This window comes from Mchenga conophoros, linkage group LG19 (genome assembly GCF_057382185.1).
Source record: "Mchenga conophoros isolate Kocher_MC1m ecotype Shallow Benthic linkage group LG19, M_conophoros_male_GT1.1, whole genome shotgun sequence".
NCBI lineage: Eukaryota > Metazoa > Chordata > Actinopteri > Cichliformes > Cichlidae > Mchenga > Mchenga conophoros.
In genome coordinates, this window is record NC_140544.1 from 5815315 (window position 1) to 5836074 (window position 20760).

At 40.3% G+C, this 20760-nt stretch overlaps 1 protein-coding gene across 2 annotated transcripts in view; it reads right to left on the bottom strand.

Moving 5' to 3' along the window:
- Window positions 1-2942, bottom strand: part of LOC146551536 (protein jagged-2-like) — a 49816-nt gene extending 46874 nt beyond the window's left edge. For both annotated transcript variants that reach the window (XM_085256321.1, XM_085256320.1), the window contains exons 1-2: window positions 2626-2942; window positions 1332-1655 (exon numbers count right to left, since the gene is read on the bottom strand). In XM_085256321.1, coding sequence (XP_085112447.1) covers window positions 1332-1655; window positions 2626-2697 — 396 coding nt within the window. In that variant the 5' untranslated portion in view covers window positions 2698-2942. The remainder of the gene's footprint in view (window positions 1-1331; window positions 1656-2625) is intronic.
- Window positions 2943-20760: the final 17818 nt, after the last annotated feature.

Here is a 20760-nt window from a genome sequence, read left to right on the forward strand (position 1 = left end):
GATGCACACCTGGGAACCCAGAGAAGTCCTCTGCCACAGGACATCCCAGCACCCTATCACGCCCCTCTATCATCATTTATCCATGACTTCATGGGTCAGACCTGAGATATTTTTAACAAAATAAAATGCAAAAAAATGTTATAAAGTGATTTTTTTTGAGTAAAGGAATCTACCAGTGTTTCCACTAAGAAGTCAACCGTTTTTTGTGCATTTGTTTTGAGTGTTTATTTATTAGTTTTTCTAACTGTGCTAAATCATAAAATAGTTAGGAATTGGGAATGTAAATAAATGTTTGCTCAATCATTAAAAGATTTATCACTTTCCCTTCCTTGGCTAATTGATTACTGGACTAATCACCTCCCTTAATATCGTGTGATTATCCCTGCCTTCATGCTCTGATGATCAATTTTAACCTTGATCCTCTTCTCCAGATTGTCTCACAGTGACTGATGACTCTTGTTTGGACAGCTCACTCAGCTGTTTTGTGGGAACAAAACCTGTAAACTCCACCAAAACATCATTTCAAACAGTAAACCTCCCTGATGCAGATCTGTGGGTGTAACAGCAGTGTTGTTTTTTTTAACAAAACTCTGATTGCCAGCTCTGATCCACTTTCCCACGCTGTGCCTCCAAATAAGGAGCAGGGGCAGGTTTTGATTGGCTCTCCATTCTGTTTGGATTAGATAATAAGTTACCTGCCACTTCTTAATCAGCACTGAAAATCCTTACATAACCCCCCCCCCCCCTTTCCTTTCATTTAAACACACAAGCCACACAAACAGCAGCTTGTTTGGTATCTCATCGAACTGAGACACCACTCCACCACTATGCGTAAAAGTCTTGCGTCCTGCGCTCACCAGGTGGTTTTGGCTTTATCAGAAGCACGCGGACATTTCCTGCAAAGTTCCCAGAGAAGAGCGTGATCTACCCCGTGACTTGACTGAATCACTGATGATGTGAAGAGTCCAAAAGTTGCCAAAACTTCGGATAGAATGAGTGGCAAGCAGAGATTCAGACAAGGAGCGACTTGTTGCAGAGAACTGTGCCAAACTGATGCGCGCTGCACTTTGCGTGAGCCAGGGTTTAGCCTCAATACGTGACAGCATCCAATTTTACATTTATATTTTATTTTTGGCAAATAAAATGACATATTAGTAAACTTGCGTCCACCTGCGCGTCCTAAATGGCCATTTCAACGAACATAGTGTTTTACGCGTTCTTTTAAGAGAAATCGGAATGTTACAGCAAAAAAAACCAAAACAAAACAAAAATTTAAAAAGCGCAATTATCACATAAACGTGGCAAATTTCCATCAAACAAGGTCCACTTACCGGCCACGCGAACTGGAAGGGAATCTTGATCTTCCCGACATCGTTGTTCCGGTTCTGTCCCGTTTTCTGTCCGCCTTTGAACTGAAAAGTATTCCCACCGATAACCTGTGTAGTTTCCGTGCCGTAGGTGCACGGTCCATTAGTCGTGACCTCCGTTTGGTATTCCTTTAAGCACACTCTTAAGTAGGTGTCACACTCGTCCTCGCCGCAGTGGCCTTCCGCCGCGCTCTTCTCGTCGTCGCAACAATCGCCGTTGTTTAGCAGACCTTTGGGGTTTTCCACCGAAATCAACTGCAGCTCGAAGTAACCGGTGGCCCGAGACACCTGAGGAGAACAAGGCAGTGTGAAAAAAAAATGCCTAAGATGGTAGCAGCATCTCTCTGTAACAGGTAATTAAAATAATAATAATAGTAATTTAAACCTTACATTTAGTCAGTTTATTGTTTCTATCAGTGATTCATGCAGGTATACAAAGTGTTGCATGACCCTCGGTTAAATAACCATCGCCGCCCTTACGAGAAATGTCACTGATTCAGTGAAAGCTCTCCACAAAACTGCACGCGGACATTCCAGGTGGAAACAAGTGGATGTGGGGAGAAAACACGACCTGGGCTCATGTGTTTGCAGCGCAGTCACTCTGCACAGACGCTACTGTACATTTTTGGCACGTTTCAGCTTCGGGACCTAGCATTCCCAGTTTAGCTCACTCTGCAGATCAGTCTGCAGTCCTGCTTTACAAACACATCCACCTTGAAAACCCATCCAGTCTGAGTTAAAAGTCAAAATCACCTAAAGTGAAAAGACAAGCAAACCATTAAAAGATTTAGAGGCGCTTGCTGCTGATAACAGCAGTAGAGGGATTCTCTGTGCAGGTGAGGGTGCACTGCTAACATGTGAAGACACTTAACGATCTTTTTTTTTCTTAGAGTAACCAAACTTTCAAGAGCGGGCGCGCATTAACGCACTCGGTGCGGATGGCAGTCATTCGGCGCCTGGATGAGAACAAATTTGCGGATGTCTGCTGTTACACGCGCAATTATGACACAGCAGAGAATTTTGGCAAATCTAATTTGTCTCCCGAAATTCCAGAACACGTGATTCAGGAGGCAATTCAATTAAGAATGGAATTTATTCCGAGCCCCCCACAAGAACCCCCCCCCCCCCCCCCAAAAAAAAACAAGCAACCACACACAACAAACCCCCAACAACAGCATTAATAATAATAATAATAATCAGAACTTCAGAGCAACAAAATCATCATTTGCCTCGGAGCTGAAAGATATAAAGTTCTCACCTCAGCCCGCAGCGTCAGGAGAAGACACACTAAGAGGAAGAAGCGCTGCAGTTTCCCCAGATTAGTCCACATGTCTCCGGCTGCTCGGTGTTGGTTACCATTAGGGAAAAGCGAAAATATGGATGTCTCAATGAGTCAAAAAATAATAATGAATGAGGCAAAAAAGCAGAATCCTCTTCCTCCTTCTATCCAATACATGCACGGCTGCTGCTCCTCCCCGGGATGCCCGCGGCTCTGGAGGAGGAAAAGCGCACTGGTGCTGCTGCTGTTTGGTCCACGGACTCACAACAAGACGCACAAACTCCAATTCCCTCCGCCGCTCGATGCACTGAGCAGCAGGGACTAGAAGCAGCGTGCGTCTCTCTGCCCAAAGCCGGAGCTCTCTTTGACGGCCAGCCCAGCGGACCAATCGCAGCCCCGTTAGCGTGGAACGTCGGTGTAGAGAGCCAATGAAGAGAGGGGCGGGGAAAAGGGAGGACAGCTGATAGATTTATTATTGACGTTTTCTCACACTTTACCTCGAATTGGGCATTTTTAAGGCTCTTAGCAAAAAATCAAATCAATTAAAACAAAATTCAAACAAAAGTTTCTCTGTATGTTTCTCTATATGAAATTGTCACGATAAAAATGTGACAGAAAAAATGTACAGAGAAACTTTTGCTTTTATTCTTATAATTCACATGCTGTAAACGATAGCCATAAATAATCAGTGAAGACATGCACAGCGCAGTTCATGCTGTTTGCGCCACGAGCTGCTCCTCACTGACTTGCAGCCTGAGGAAACAGGGCTGTTAGCGCCCTCTACTGACTCCCGAGACTGATGCACTGTAAATTTACACCTTTGTTGTCTTATGTTTTCTGACGTGCTGCATGAGTGCCTACACTAAATGACTCCTGCCAATGCAGTCAATGCATGTCAGGCTTAAAGCAACTCCTTAAGCAGCATGAAGAGTTTAATGTGTAAGATGAAAGAGGATCCCACCTACTGTTTGTGTCATTTTCTGCATCCACAGTTTCACACTGTCCCATCTCATATTTTTTTAAAAACTAATTCTAGAGAAATGTCTGCATTGTTATCTTGGTGCTCCAAATCTCCATTATCTGTGCACATTGTATGCTGAGAATATTAAAACCGTCAATTTTTTGCACATCATTGGTCCCTACTGTTTACCTGCTGGGTACTTTTCTTCTTTGTTCCATTTGGGGCTTCTTGTATGTTTCTGGACCTGCCGCTGTGTGTGTATATCTCTATCTATCTATATATATATAGATAGATAGATAGATAGATAGATAGATAGATAGATAGATAGATAGATAGATAGATAGATAGATAGATAGATAGATAGATAGATAGATAGATAGATAGATAGATAGATAGATATGGATAGATATATTTATTTAAATGGCTTAAAGTTCTAGAGATGAATCCATGCAAGAATGGCTTGAAAACTTTTCAATCACAATTTCAGTTCAGTTTTATTCATACAGCACCAATTCACAACGCCAGTTGCCACCAGGCTCTATATACTGTAAGATAAAGACCCAGCAATAATACAGAGAAAACCCCAATCACCAGACGACCTCCTAAGAGCAAGCACTTGGTGACAGTGGGAAGGAAAAACTCCCTTTTAACAGGAAGAAACCTCCGGCAGATCCAGGCTCAGGGAGGGGCGGGGCCATCTGCTGTAACAAAAACACAAACAAACAACCACAAACAATAAAAGATGACATGCATTAAAAACACAAATAGAAACAGAAAACACAAAGATTCCAGTTTATATAAAGGGAGTAAATGCCTGGTAACCGCAGTCTACAACAGCAACAGGCCTGAGAATTTACACATCAGGCTGAGCTCTTTCATACACCTGAAAGGGTGGAGAATCACTGGGGGCCATACACACATGACTGGATTGCTGATGATGTAATATATTTGGAAATCGTACCATGTTGCTAAATCAAAATGATGGCACTTTCTCTGGAACTGACGGAAATTTCGAAATTTGGAAAAACCATAAAAGACACCTGCAAGCCTCTCAGCACAATGGTGCTCTGTACAATGGAGCCTGGAGCCTCTTCTTAAATCTACTTATTTTGATAGCCTGGACTAATGGGGGAATATACCTCCATGCTTTCAAACAATATCACAGTCCCAAACAATCTCTTCTGTCTGCCAGACCAGAAGAACACATAAAGTGAAATGAAATGTATTATGATGAAAGATGAGGGCGGTGAATGGACCCGTAAAGCCCTCAGTGTTCAACAAGACAAGTGTTACCTCATTATGTACCAACAACCAAACAACATAAAGGAATATTTTAGTAGTAATTACTATGAATTTATCTCAAAACCTTTAGATTTCAAAAATAAAATGTTTATCTTTATGGAAAACATTATCTGTCCCTGAGACTTATATTTATTGCTGCTTCTCAGCTGTCTAAACCTTCAATAGACATCTATCCATCTTCTTGCCTCCAAATGCAGATTTTTTTCTTTTGTCAGTAATTCTAAGCAAAAGCACGTCATATATGTAGTTTTAGAAATGGTTTTATAGGACATTTCGGAAAATAGGACCAAACAACCATTGGGGATATTGTCAAGTTAGTGGATTTGTTGTTTGCTGACAATTTGTTAGATATAGCTATATTTCCATCTGCACCTAGTGATCCAAAGAATGGCCAGTATTACCATTGCTTCTGTAAACTAAGGCAAGTGGGTTTTTTTTTTGTTGTTGTCTTTTTTTTAAGTAATTATTTAAATTGGTTTAGAGAAATTGTTCATTATTGATTTTCTTCTTACCCCATGAATTGTTCTTTTCTGAGAAATATAAGGTCAATTTTGGCATGTCAGGTGATTTCCTGTCTGGAAGGCTTCATTTAACAACTTCAGGTCTTTGGGCATGTGCAAAAACCTTGTTAATCTGTTACTTCCAGCATGCCGAGAAGATTTCCTTCTGCTTACGTAATTGACCCAGTGGGTTTCATTCGGACAAACAGTGTGAATCTGCATTGTCTCAGACAGAAGTCTGTGGCAGAGTGTAATAAGACGGCTGTTTCTCTTCACACAGATCTTCCTGCTTCAGACTGAGCTCATGCAGATAGTAAATCAGTCCTGAAGGCTGGTCAGTCAGTTGCAGGATAGAGTCCAACAGGTGGCCACTGACACTCTGCAGCAGATGTTTCCTCCCAGGGAGGCAGGTGCAAACACACACACACGCACACACACACACACACACACACACACACACACACACACACACACACACACACACACACGCACACGCACGCACGCACGCACGCACGCACGACATTTGTGCAAACTTGTGCATGTATGACTCATTGATATGCCTGCGCACAAATAGAGACGTCTTTTGTTCATCTCTTTACAACATCAGCGGCAATGAGGAAATTCCTAGGAAATATTTAAAATGCAGTTTCAAGGCTGATTAGTTACTGACATTACAATTGGACATTTATTCAGTGTCATATTGCAACAATGTATTGTACTTGCATCTGGATAGCCATTTTCTACTCTTACTAACCACTGGAAGTTCTTTATACTACAAGTATTCTGGACACTTCAAACACCAATTTCTAAGCACTAATTAAAATAACAGGTGTGTCTTTGGACTGTAGGAGGGAGCTGAAGTACCTGGAAGAAACCTGTGCAGACACAGGGAGAACATGGAAATTCCTGGAAACTATTCAACAGTGAGTGTGGTGCAATGGATATAGTTGTATGACATGTTAGTATTTCCATTTTCTGTATTTGTTTCATCTCCCTCCATCAGTTTTAATAACTGCTCAGTATTGAAATGCTAGGTCTCAAAGAAGGTTTCAAAAGTTCAGTAACTTGTAGCAAGAACACAAGATAAAAAAGTATGAAGCTCAGAATTAAAAATTTCAAATTAAACTTTGAAGCATTAACAATAAAAGCAAAGGAAACCACTGATACTGACACTAGACGTGTCGAGGGTTACGTACGCAACCAGAACCACTACCAACAAAGCAATCCAAGCAAATCATTAGATACAGACATGAAGACTGGGCTTTAACCTCAAACACATTTCTGGTTTCAGGTGTTGCCAACTGATATTCAGTCCAAGTCTTCCAGCTGAAAGCCAAGCCATCATTAGACAATAGATGGTGGTTTAGAGATTGCATTTCGGTAATCCATGGGACTGTTTACCTGGATGCCACCCAGGCTGGATTGGTCATGACTGGTCAATACAGTTCTGACAATAAGAGGATGCAAAGACAAACAAAACATCTAATGCCAAAACTATTCTCCTGTGCAAAACATAAATGGACTGGTTCTTGTATAGCAAACTTGCCTCATTGCTTTGTGTCTAACATTCACACGCATTCATACTCGGATGCATTGGAGAGCAACATGGGGTTGGCATGCACACTGGTCTGCTCTACCAGTCACAGCCAGCTCTGTATTCTCAGTTTTCTGTTCTTACTCTTCTATTACTATTTTTTTATTCTTACCTGATAGAAGAAGAAGAAGGCACTTGTTGTTATCTTCTCCTGCTTTAGCCACTGTCCTTCAAGCTTAATGTGTTGTACATTCACAGATGATCAAAACCATAAATAATGACTAGATGATCACTGGCTCCAAGTTATGTGACATATTTGAGCACTTCCTTTCTCATTTGTGTTGCAGGTCATTGAAGGACTCTTCCTGGCGAGCTATGTGTTCTGGTGTGGTGTAGACCAGATGTTTCTGGTACCTCTGTTGCTGTTTGAAAGGCAACATGCTTTAGGTGGTGAGCTCTCAGATAGGGATGGCTACTTTTTACCAAACTCTGAATACTTCCACACACAGCTTGTTACATTTTTTTGTAAAACAATTGTGTGTCTCATTTGAAAAATCCTTTGATTTATGCTTTTAACTTAGTTTTAAAATTGTCTGATTCATAAAACATGCGTACATTCATAGCTTTGCTAAAAACATTTTTAGCTTAGTAGTCATTGACAAAAAAATTTCTTTTTTGTTTTTATGATTTTCTTGAGCAAAAAAACACAATTCCCTTACCTGGAAGTCATTTTCAGTGCCTTCTGGAAAAACAGCTTTGGGTTCTACATTCTTGAAAATGTATTATGATAGGGTCTATCTTACAATATAAAGTGCCTTGAGGCAACTAGCACTTGGCTCTATATAAATAAAATTGAATTGAACTGAACTGAAAATCTGCTACATTTATTTGGTGAGTCCTGTTGCATTGTTTATACAGCTCATGCAGAGCTCACCACAGGCTTGCCACAATGCAAAACCCTATACAATGAGAAGGATTACGTGTTACAGTACCTCAAGTCCAGAATGATTAGAGATAAGATCACATGTCAGCAGTTTATAAAACTGATCTTAAGCTTGTTTTATAAATGAGATTACTGATCAGCATCACTCTACTCGGTAATGCCCTCTGTGCTTTTATTTATTAGCTTAGCTTACTACAATTTTATATTGACAAGAGGGCAAGTTGGACTAGATTAACTGTACAGTTTGAAGGGAAAGAAATTCAGCTGGAGATAAAGACTCATCTCACATTGCTGGGGCCTCTAATGCGAAACAAAGACTAAACATGAGCCCTGCTGAAATCTGTACAAACCTATCTGATGTGACCTGTTGTGTAGATATGACTCTGCTTTAACAAGCACCGTACCAAATCAAACAATATTCAGAGATTCAACTCTTGGGGACAAAAAATGTTTAAAATAGTTTGGATGGATGGATGTAAAATGTAAATTTAAAAAAAAAACGAATGAAAAATGAGGTTATTATGAATTTAATGGCATCAACACAAAAGTTGAAACAGGCTCATGTTTACCACTGTGTAGCATCCCCTCTTCTTTTAATAACAATCCATAAATATCTGGGAGCTGAAAAGACCACATGCTGGATTTTTGGGAGAGGAATGTTGTCTTATTGTTGTCTGATACAGGATTCTTGTGTTGTTCTGAGTTCTGAGTCTTCTCTGTTTTGTTTTTTCCAAACATGTAGGTACCTCAGCATTGATGGTGCCCTTCCAGATGTCCAAGATGCCATAGATGCACCCTAGGTCATGCAGACTTTAGGACTGAATCCAGAGGACATTGTGTCCGTTTGTCCATAAAAATTTTCACATTTCGATTTGTCTGACCACAGAACAGTTTCCACCGTTTCCTCAGTCCATTTTAAACAAGCCTTACATTTGTGTTTCTGGATAATCTTTACATACAGCTTCTTCATTGTACAGCAACTGTTCATAAACAATGATTTTGTGAAAGGTTCCTGAGCTCGTGCAGTGATTTCCATGAAAGAATCATGTCTCTTTTTAATGCAGTGCTGTGATGACATATAAAGGCCAAAGATTCTGGGCATTAAATGTTGATTTTTGACCTTTCTCCCTTGTGAACAGAGATTTCTCTAGATTTTCTGAATTTTGTAATGTAATGTATGTGAATGTAAAGCAGATGATGAAATATTGACAGTCGTCACAATTTTATGTTGACAAACATTTTTCTGAAATTGCTCCACAGTTTGTTGACAGTTCTCTGCAGACCGGTGAAGCTCTCTTTATTTCTGAGAAACTCTGCTTCTGTAAAATGATCTCTTTATAACCAACCATGTTACTGATCTGATACCAGTTCACCTAATTAGTGGCAAAATGGTTCTCCGGTAGTTTCCTTTAAAAATGACCTTAAGATCATACATTTAAGCTTTAAAAGAAAAGGTCAGCTTCTGAGTTTAAAATATGTTTAGGTTCACCGTGTTGTTTATGTCATGTCAGCTATTATATTTATATGTAATGCACTATTTTACAAGTTTAGATCTGCAGGTGTGTCTCTGATTCTCACACATTCCTTCACATTAATCACACCTAGTGATTAAAGTAATCATTCCTCTGATTACTGTATTTTGCGATCTGAGTGGACATGAAGTACTATTATCCCTCTGTCATTGTTGGAAGCCCTGAGTCAGCTCTGCAGGTGAGTGTGGTGCAGCATGTACCTACGTGCAAAGGAGTCAGTGATTTTAACTCCTTTTCATTTTGTGCTGCTTCATTTAGAGGTTCACATCATCTTCTGTCCTAATATATACATACATACCATGCAGTTTAACAAGTCTACCACTTTTAGGTAGACTTGTTAAACTGCTCATTAATGCAAACATTTGATCAACCAATCAGAAGACAGCAGCTCAGTGCATTAGGCCCAAGTTCAAAGTAAGTATCAGAATGGGGGAGAGAGGTGAGAAAATAACTCTGAATGATTGTTGGTGCCATATGGGCTGATCTCTAGTGTTTATAGAGAATGGTCTGAAAAGGAGAAAACATCCAGTGAGGGCATTTCTCTGGATGAAAATACCTTGTTGATCTCAGAGGTCGGACAAGAATGGCCTGACTGCTTCAACCTGATAGGAAGGCGACAGTAACTCACATAACCAGTCATCATAACCCAGGCATACAGAATAACACATCAAACCATAAAGGATGTGGGATAAACCAGGAGAAGACCACACTGGGTACCAATCCTGTAAACTAAGAACAGGAAAGTGAGGCTACAATTTAGAATTAGAGAGAATTTGGCAAAAACATGTAACCAAAATCTCTGATAAATGTACCAACCCAGTATTAGCAAGGACTATGTAATAAAGTGTCTGGCAAGTGTATATACTGTTGATTTGATAAATGAATACTAAACATAATATGTACCAACAAAATAACAAAATGGTTTTAATGTAATTGTGAATAAATGGGACCCGCAGAGTTTACCGTTCCCAAAAACATCACATTACATTCATTGTGGTAGTTATATGATGGGTTTTTGTGTGTGTGTGTGTGTGTGTGTGTGTGTGTGCTTTCTCCAAAACTTATAATTTTTTGTGGAAATATTCAAAGTTCTGGACATTTCTTATCATATCACCACAAATACTCATCAAACTGAAAGAGCAAATGTTGGAGGACGCCTTGTTCTCAAGAAAAAACCAAAACACAATCTAATCTGGAGCCTGATATTCTGGATCGAGGGTCTCAGTTCATGCATGGTGTAGATGGAATTTTGAGCCGTGGTATGCAGTCTCAGACTGCTCCAGTTTTAAACAGCTGCTGGGAGTAATTGCTTTTTAGCAGAACCTCTTCCTACTATCCCCACTATCCCTAGTCACTTCCACGTAACCAGTTACTGTCTACTGCTTTAGATGGACCACGGATTAAAGATAAAAGCAAAGTAATCTGTGTTGATTATGTTTTTCAGTATTCACACTAACATGCAAATGTTTAGCTCAGTGGGTGAGCTATTTCCCATATGCAGAGAGGAGTGGCCTGGGTTCGAGTCCTACACTCCATCCTTTGCTCTGAGCATCTTGGGGTAGGTAGGGTGACTGTAGCTCATGAGGTAGAGCAGGACATCTACTATTTGGAAGGTGCGTGGTTTTATTGGAAGAGATACTAACCCAGAGTTGCTCTCCAATGCATCCATTGGAGTGTAAATGTGTGTAAAACTTTGATGAAAGCTATACATAAGAACCAGTCCATTTACCATCTATCTTCACTGCTCCATTATCAAATAAAGGCAAAAAATGCCCAAACAATAACTACTTACTAGTATAACTAATACGTCTAATATTGTTTTGTTTTTGTTTTTTTACAGCAAAAGGACTCCTTGTTCAAACCTTTTGATCAGCCGGGACCTTTCCGTGTGGAGCTGTTCTCCTTGTGCCTGTGTAGGTTTCTTCTTGGCACTAAAGTCCAAAGATACGCAAGTTAGGTTAGCTGGTGATTCCAAACAGGCCGTGGGCATGGAAGTAAGAATTTCTGATTGTCTGCCTTTCTGTAGTCACCTAATGCCAATTGGGATAAGAGCCACTATGCTGCAATCATATGAGTAGTTTAGAAAATGGGTGGATGGAGGGACATGATTGGAAGAGCTGGGATCAATAAGGAGGAGGGAAAATATGTGTGGAGTTACGAGCACTACCAGTGACACAAAGAAAAAGAGAGAATAAAAAAGTCAGCAGAAACTATCACGAAAGCTATCAGCCTCCTGGTTTCAGATGGCTAATGCTAACATGGTGCCTACCTAGATAAAAGAGCACTGAGAAGGCAATTACTTTAACTGAAAGAAACCAGGCCTGCTCTAAACCACATCCCAACCACAAGCAGCAGAGTTTGTCTAAATGTGTCTGATAAGGTGATGGTGTCAAGGCACGTGCTATTGGAACTTATCGCAAAGGCAAAAACAATACGAAGAGACGACTGTGAGAAGCTGTTTTGTAAGATATACATGCGCCCTTTAGTCTGCCTAGTACACACAGTCTCACAGCCACTCAATTTCTACTAGTGCTAGCCAAGCTGACAAACTGTATTGGAACAAGTGTAGTGCACTTACTTTAAGGCAATCATCAACGATGCTCACGCCATCTTCTAGAGTTACTCTTTATTGCAACGTTACCAGCGCTGCTGGTACTACTGCAACAGTGCACAGTGTCAACAACAGCTGGACTGGTGGCAGCAGGTGCACACGCTCCAAACAGGTCAGCTGAGGTACAGATGAACTAAATCCCACTAACGGTTGTGTATGCAGGTAGACAATTGTACGATACTATATCTTATCAAAGCAGCTCAAAGGCGAGCTTCTGACTCAGTACACAGAAGTCAAGGTGAGAGAGCGATGTGAGTCACTTGTTGACTTTAGAATAGCAACAGGTCTAGAAATGGGGCTGAGAACCATGACATAAATGAATGTTTCAGTGAAAAGAAATAAAGGCTTTTTTTAAACTTGTGAGCACAAGAGAAGAACGCACAGACCTCCCTTTGCCAAGCTATAAATCTCACTTCTTCATTTATTTGTTATGTTGCGAAACGTCAGCTGGCACAAGCCTCAGAAACATACAATGTGCATTCAACAAGCTCTGCTGATGAATCACTCACACCAGTGAAATTTTTATCTCTTTTGTCCAGGCATTCTTTTTCTTTCCCAATCTGTCTTTTCAGTCCTCATATATATTTTCTTCTTCTGTGTCTTTGCGAGCCTTCCATTTCACGTTCTTCCTCTTCTCTCTCTTTTTTAATACGACCGCCAGGCTACTGTTTTTTCAGGGACCGTGTTGAAAATCAAAGACTAATTTGTTTTTCAGGAAGGACTATACCCAGAAAACACAATCGCTTTCACCGTCACCCGCAGCCTCAGCACACAATGTCGAATACAACTGCACACAAACAGGCCGAGGGCTGAGAGAGCTGCCATGGAAACGTTTACAAGTCCCATCCTGAAGAATGCAAACAGAACTGAGTGGAGCTCTTATCTGACAAAAGAGTAAACTTTAGACAGTCTTGTTGCTGCTTGCCTGTGCTGTGTTTCGACTACAATACGGCACACTGGAGGATCATTTTCTCCGACTGGAGGACTGATGCAGGTTTTTTCAATCCTCATAACCCAGCAACATATAAAAAATTCATTTGTGTTTACAGGCGGCTTGTGAGATGGGGAATTTCACTCACACACTCAGCGCCTTGTTTAAAGGCTTGTGAACTTCGCAATGATTATTGTTTAGGGAGTTCTGCGTGTAACTGATTCACCCTCAAGTTCCCAGCAGGGATTCTGATTTGTGATGCTTATTCCCAAAGCAGCGACTATCCCCATGACAGATCGCTGCTGTCATCGCAGGGATGGGCTGAACCTCAAAGGGTCAAACAGAAGCTGTGAGATGTTTGGAGAGACAGAGTTCATATGTCACCAGTTCCCAGGTTATGCAAGGGAGGTTATCAGGCAGCATGAGAAGAGCATGTCATACTTAGATGTGGATCCAGTCCAGCTGATTGTTGTCAGCCTTGGTGGGAAAACACAACATAAACACATGAAGGGTGTTTGTACTGCCTCTCTGTGTGTGTGTGTGTGTGTGTGTGTGTGTGTGTGTGTGTGTGTGTGTGTGTGTGTGTATGTGTGTGTGTGTGTGTGTGCTGATGCAGATCTCAGCAAACCTGAGTTACCTGACAAAAACCATTGAACCCACATTTCACGTCTGAAAACAAACAATTAAACCAATTACAGTCGGCTTCAGGTGACAGTGCAAAAATGTTCTGTATGTGTTCATCAGCACATGTCGATTCCTTGGAAGTTTGAGGTTCCCACAGGAAAGATGACACTGTAAACAGGAGGCAAACATACCAAGATGGTTGTTGAGAAAAACTGACAAATAAATCTTTGGTAAACAAAAAATAAATAAATAAATAAATTATAACCGCTTCATCATCTAACATTGACTATATTCAATGCCAGATAAGATTCTGAGATGTTTAGCAGGTGCATTGTGGTACTTTTATTGAGCTTACATGGTTTATCTAGGTGTTTCACACAGTAGTGCAGCGGCTTGGCCTCATGGAAAAAAGTCACCCTGATCATGGTTTCTGATCAGCTGGGTACTTTCTTTATATCTTGGGCCTCTTGTGACTCCAGTTGATCAAATCTTCATATTAAATCCATTTTTATTCTAAGTTGGCCATCAGTAAATCCCAAGTTTCAGAGGTTAAAGTATAGGCTGGAACAATTACCATTCTGGTACCATCAGTTAATGAGTTATTAAATCTGATTCAATTTTATTCAATTCAATTTTATTTATATAGCGTCAAGTCTTCTTAAGACATCTCTGGACAAGCACTTGACTCCCTTTTTACAGGAAGAAACCTCCGGAAGAAGGAGGATTAGGGAGTAGCAGCCACCTGCCTTGACTGGTAAACCTTTAGGTGCCACAAGAGGCCGGCTCCACAAACTCCAGTGTTCAAATGTTTGCCTTCACAGAATTTAAAAACAACTTACAGCCTAGTATAGAAAACAGTTTCAGCCCTTTCATAACTACTCTGAGTATTTGATATATAGTTACATTACATATTACGTTGCAGGTGTGGCCACATTGACAGATGTCTCTGTCATCTGTCATTTGACATCTGCTAGGCCTCGCCCACCACTTCAAGCCACTTGAGCCTTTTGGAGCATTTTTAGCCAGTTATGTGACAAATATTATATCTTGCTGTGCATTAAAGACGGTTCAAAAACAGTTTGTTTCAGTATTGGTGAGTGAAATTCAGACGTTTCATTAATCTGTTGATTAATACTAAATTGCCAGTATGTGTTGCACCTGTACTGTTTGCGAGTGGAGCTTGCTAATCAAGATAATTGAAATTAGCTAAGAAGCATTAATTAGCATTAAATGAGCACGCCATCCTTTAATCCATAAAGTAAATTTTCCTCCTTTAAGTAACTTTCATTAATGACCCTGCCTCAACAAAGTAAATCCACTCTTTCTTTTTATTCCTGTCATGCTATGGACATGCAGATGTCCATAAAGTTGCTTTGCCATGTTCATCTTCACCATCTAGCTAGTGTTACAAAAAAGTGTCAATGAACACATTTTTTGTTTATTTTGTGTAGCAGGGACACATATCAAGCTAACTTTGCACAATCCATTTTGATTCTGAAAACAGACGATTTTATACATGAAGATGTTTTAGTGTTCGTTTGCATCTGACTGAAGGTACACACAGAAGCTAGCTGCACCCAGGCAACTAGAATTTGGCTTGAACTCAGTTAAAAATAAGACTTGTGGCATTGCAATGATTACAAGATAATGGTCTTAATTGTTAAGTTTTGCCAAAGTCCTTCTAGAACAGTTATTAAAAAATGATATTAAATTAAGTTTAATTTCATTGGTTACGCAAAAACTCCATCGAATCGACAGTCCACTCTGATTTAAAGAGAGGAAAAAAAGCATTTCCTAATATTTCATCTAAACCTTTTTCCCCCAAAGCTAATACTCTCACCATATCTGCTTATGTGGAAATCTCCTACAAATATCATTTCAGTATTGCTCGAGTGCCATGACTCCTGCTTATTATGTCTCCAGTCGCATCTTTTATTACACAAAAAATGTTTTGTTAAAGCACACTATTGGCTATAGTGGCGAGTCAAAAAAGCACAGAACAACAGCAATAATCACAATATTAAACTATAATTTCACTTAGCAGACAGGTGTTAAATGTGAGTCTGAATGGTTGCCTGTGTCTCTGTGTGAGCCCTGCATCCAGGGTGTACCCCGTCTCTCACCCTGTGATAGCTTGGACAGGCTCCAGCCCCTCGATGACCCTGATAAAGATAAGCACAAGAGAATGGATGGATGGCTGGATAGATAGAAAGAAATAAAATGTGTGCATTGGTGCAGTAATGTTTGGACAAACTCTGTAGCAGCACCGCTTGCATGCTCATTTTCAGCATTACTGTAACCTAAATCTGCTATATTTTCATAAAAGTCATGGCCTAAATATTAAAATGACATTTGGAGGTTTATAAGACAGGGTCAAAAAAGCAGAAACAACCTTTGACCTTTGTTCCTTCTCTCACCTCTGTGCTTTAAGGACTCACACCTTCAGAGGAAAAACTGTTTGATCACCTGACAGCTCGCTGACAGGCCAAAGCCCACTCTCCACCAACGGTGATGTCAAGCCTACAAATGCACTTATCGCTCCCTTACAAGTGAACTGTTGGAACAAGCATTCCAAATAGAGCAGTAGGCATCACGTCGTCCTTCTCCGGATACATTCCTCGTACGCATTAAACTAGGAAGATGAGTCACTTTTTGGGCTGAGCGGGCTGATTCACAGCTTCCAGTTTTGCATTACTCTAACTGCTTACTCTGGTAGGAGAGTCTGGCTCCTTGTAAGCAAGAAATATGAAGAAATGAGGCATGGCTCAAGAATTTTGCAGAGGATCATATGCCTTTTAAACCAAAGAACCCTTAGCCTGATCAACAATAGGCTAGAATGAGGTGGAAGTTTTTAGTCTTTGCCCTGTGTTTGCTGCTGCATGATGATAAAAGGAGTTGATCGTCACAGCTCCAGTGACATCAGACACACATTTTGGATTATAGCAGCTGCACCTGCTCCCACACTGATCTCAGCTCAGAGGAACTGCATCTGACCACCAGAAAACCACCTGCTTATCTCCCACCTGTCCTGTCTGTGTAGGTGTGTGCTTGTGTGCGACAGGAGGCAGAGACAGGCATGTGCTGATGGGGGTCGTGGTCTTGTGTTTGTGTGAAGGTATGCTGGAGGATGTGTGAACATTTTTATGCATGTTAGAGGAGGATTGTATGTGCAAATGAGTGTCTTCTGGGGTGTGTTTGCGGTCAATTCAAGATGAGATATTTGTGGTTTTCAGGAGAGTTATCAGAGTTCTGCAGAATGATGCTGTTCCCTGGAAAAAACCACAAAAAACCCACAAAGACACATGCCTTGGAGCACATGGAGATTCCTGCATCCGTACTCTGTTGGATTCTGATTTCAAACTTTAATATCTCAAACCACACCAGTAAAAAACATACGGCTATAAATTCTGACGTCTATTGAACCACAGATGTGACGAGCAACTCCTGTAATGCTATCAGAAATGTAATTGAACCAGAGGTATGAAAGCGCAAACTGAGGCAGTGTCAAGTTCTTTTAAGTTTATGAGATGATGATCTTTACATACCTTCTGGATAACATAAGCAGCATGTGCAAGCAAACCAATGGCAACAAAAAAAAGAGGACTATAAGTATAAGCAGTGTAGTTTCCATCAAACGGTAGCTGAGCTCATTCAAAAAAGTAGAACCACAGCTCCCTGTTTCTTGTGATGATAAGACAGTTGGTCCACTTAGTGGAATTTTGTAACCATTAAAAGTGTTGAACAGTCGAATAGCTTCAGAAACTAAATTTTTTCCTGACTAAGAACAGTTGAGGACCCTCAACTGGATGTTCATTTGGGGGAATGGATGTGTGGATGAGTTTTAATTTAGTTCTAGCTAAACTCTCTACAGAGGTGCAGGAAAACACAGCTACTTGAAGTAGATGTGTTTGACAAACAACCATTAGGGCAGAGAACTATTCTCAGCTTTGAGGCAAGCAACTGAGAATAGGATAAAAGACTTCCTTGCAAGGCTTGCTGCCACAGACCTTGACTCAGATAAGCTGGATGAAAGTTTATATACATCAACTCAAAGGAAATAAATTCGATATTATGCAACTTTTTCTTCACTTTAAGACACAAAGTACATTCAATTCCATTTTTTTATATAGTGCCAATTCAGTGGCCTCAAGGCACTTTATCTTGTAAGGTAAAGTCGTAAAGTTGTAAGGTAAAGTCCATAAAATGTTAGAAAGAAACCCCAAGAATCATATAAGCTCTTGGCGACAGTGGGAAGGAAAAACTACCTTTTAATAGGAAGCCTCCAAACCATGCATAATGGGGGCTATAAATCGGTCTTTATAAGATTGTCATTAATGGGATCTTTTCTTTCATTATGTTTTATATAGTCCAGCCACTATAGGTTTTAAACTGGTGGTCTCTCTCCTTGCTGCATGCTGGTAGAGCACTAAAGCACTGACCTCAACACTAAAATCTCTCAGCGAGGCCAGAACTGCAAAACAGGTCTCTGTCATCTTACACAGCAGTATATGGGTCCCAGTTCCCACACCCAGCTCCATGTAAACATCTCATTAGACTCTGAAGGGTGGAAAGCCCTCAGCCATAAAAGAAAAGAACAAACCAGGAGTATCGTACCCTCCCCACAGACAGTGTCAATTAGACCCCTGTTTAAGAATGGGTGACTGGAGGTGCTGCAGGTTCTGTGAAGCTACACAAATTTATACCTTTTAAAGATCAAGGAGCTTCCTGAACTGCAAACGGTTATCTCAGTATGAGAAAATCTTACTTGCTTAACAAATGGAAAGAGTTTGTGACTTGATATAGCTGATGACTGTGCTATATCATTGTTTCTTACTGCTTAGTAAACATGTCTTTTTCTTAACAGAATACCAGTATTTAGATGTATGACTACAACTTATATGTTCAAACCAAAAGAACAATCTAATTTCAACAAAGCCAAGATAACATACAATTAAAGAAAAAGTATTGCTGCTATAAATAGGTTTGCCAGGACACACACAATTCATGTTAAAACTAGCAAACTCCAGCTACTCTAAAAGCCAGTGTGTCTGTCTCTTTATGAAGGAAATATTTTTTATTTTCCTCATTTTTTCCTTAATGTTATTTTTTTTTTTTACAATTATCCTGAAATAAGACTCAAGGACTTAGAATGGTAATATGGTAATGTGTGCTAAACATCTTTGCCATATTGCAAGGTATCTTAATTCACTCTGCACATCCAAATCTGTGCTAACATTAGGAGAGTCAATAAATAAAATTAAATAGGCCACAAATAGCATGTGAGTGCAATCCCAAAAGCACGAGTGTGTGGTTAGTTTTACAGGTGATGTGTTGCGCTGTTTTCTTACCGCAGTTCATTTCAATATCAAGAGCAAAAATGATGACATGTTTTAAATATCATGTGTTTAATTTCAGCACAATAAGTGTGTCACAAACGATAGAATATCAGTTTCTTTTTAACATTCACCATCATCATGTTCTGCTGGAGCATCACGCCATTAATGTTCCTGTTGTTAAGTTTTTCCTCCAGTGGCTCCTGTCAGATGACACGTGTATCACCCTGTATCACACCCATATCTGAGGTGTCTGCATGTTATCTACGCACGGCCTTTGTTTTTTTCATCTGATGGCTGTGTGCTGCGACAGTAGATAGCGGTAGAAAAAAACCACTTTCTCTATATGTTACTCACTCAGCGCTATGCAGGATGAGTGTGAAAGAACACATTACATTTGCTGATGAAAAGATGTAGCTCAGCTTTGAGTAACCTCGCAGGTTAAAGAGTCTTTCAGGAGAGGTTTTAGTGTTTTTGTGATTTTGTAAACTCACATACACAGACATTCTTCCAACAACACATTGATAGATGGAGGCTAGTAGATAGGATTGTTAGTTTTGGTGGGTTTTTTTCTTTTCAATTAGACTTTCATCAACTGTATTCCATTCAAATCGAATTACTGCTTTCTGTGCTTTGTTTTAAAAGGTAAGACTTTCATAGTAAGAGTGTTCAACTGTGACTGTTCAAACTGTCCACAGACAGGAGATTTTTCACTATGTAAACATAGTTTTGCCATAAATCAAACAACACTGACATTTAAAGTCCTAATGCAATGCTATCTGCCATCTGCATTGCATGCCGAGTTACTGCACTTCCCATCTGAACTGCCTGCTGTCATGCAACAGCAGAAGCACCAACATGCCTAATAAAGGCAGGTTTCCTGACCTGAAGAATGCTATTTGGTCTAAACATGTTAGTCTTTTTTCCCCTTCTACTTAGGGCTTGCACTGGTCTATATTTTGCTTTGAATACTTTTTTTTTTTTTTTTACTTTGCACAACATCCTTAGTGGGAGGTAAGCTGGGATGCGGGAGAGGCTTCACTCTCACCGCCATCACCACAGCCCAACCAGGAGCAACAAGTGTGTGCATGACTGCATATTTGTGGAGGTGGGCATATTTGCCTTAGCTCACGCGAATATTTCTGGTTAAGTACAGTAGGTGATACCCCACACTGGCTCAATTTACAGGAAACAAGAAGAAAGGCTCTTTTATAACACCAGAAGAAGGCATTAATCCTTTCTCATCATTGGATAGACAGTATTGGCCGCATTATCTTTGAGGGGATCACTTTCCTTTTTCTTTCTTTTCTCAGCAGAAATAAGAGGGGTTAAGAAACGTGGCGCCCTGCTGCCTGATGGGGAGTTCAGTGAGTGCCAACTTCAGTTCATTCAGTTCCCCTGAGATGTTGTTTTAGAAATGAGCCAATGCTCATATCTAAATTATGATTCATTACATTGACTGTCGGCTCAGGCTGCATTCAAGTGACAGCACAGACGAAAAAATACATATTGTTTGAGAGCAACGCTGCTGTATACGTCTGCATTTACAGTCTAGTGCTAAATGACTAAGGTGTCCTTTCAAGGCGAAACACACCATTGTTCCACTAACAATCCACAATCTGACGCAGGAAGTGATACACAGGACACAAATACAATGACCAGCGCGGCTGCGAGTTGGCGACAACAGAACGGCGGCTCCACAGCACAGTGGGAAAATGTTGCTGTGTTCTCTCTTGAGCCCTTAAGTGAGCAAATACAATATAGATGTAGAAATAAGCGAGCACGCCGACTCATTTACTGTACGTCAACCTCGCAGCTCTTACTGTCAGAAAAGTAAAGATAA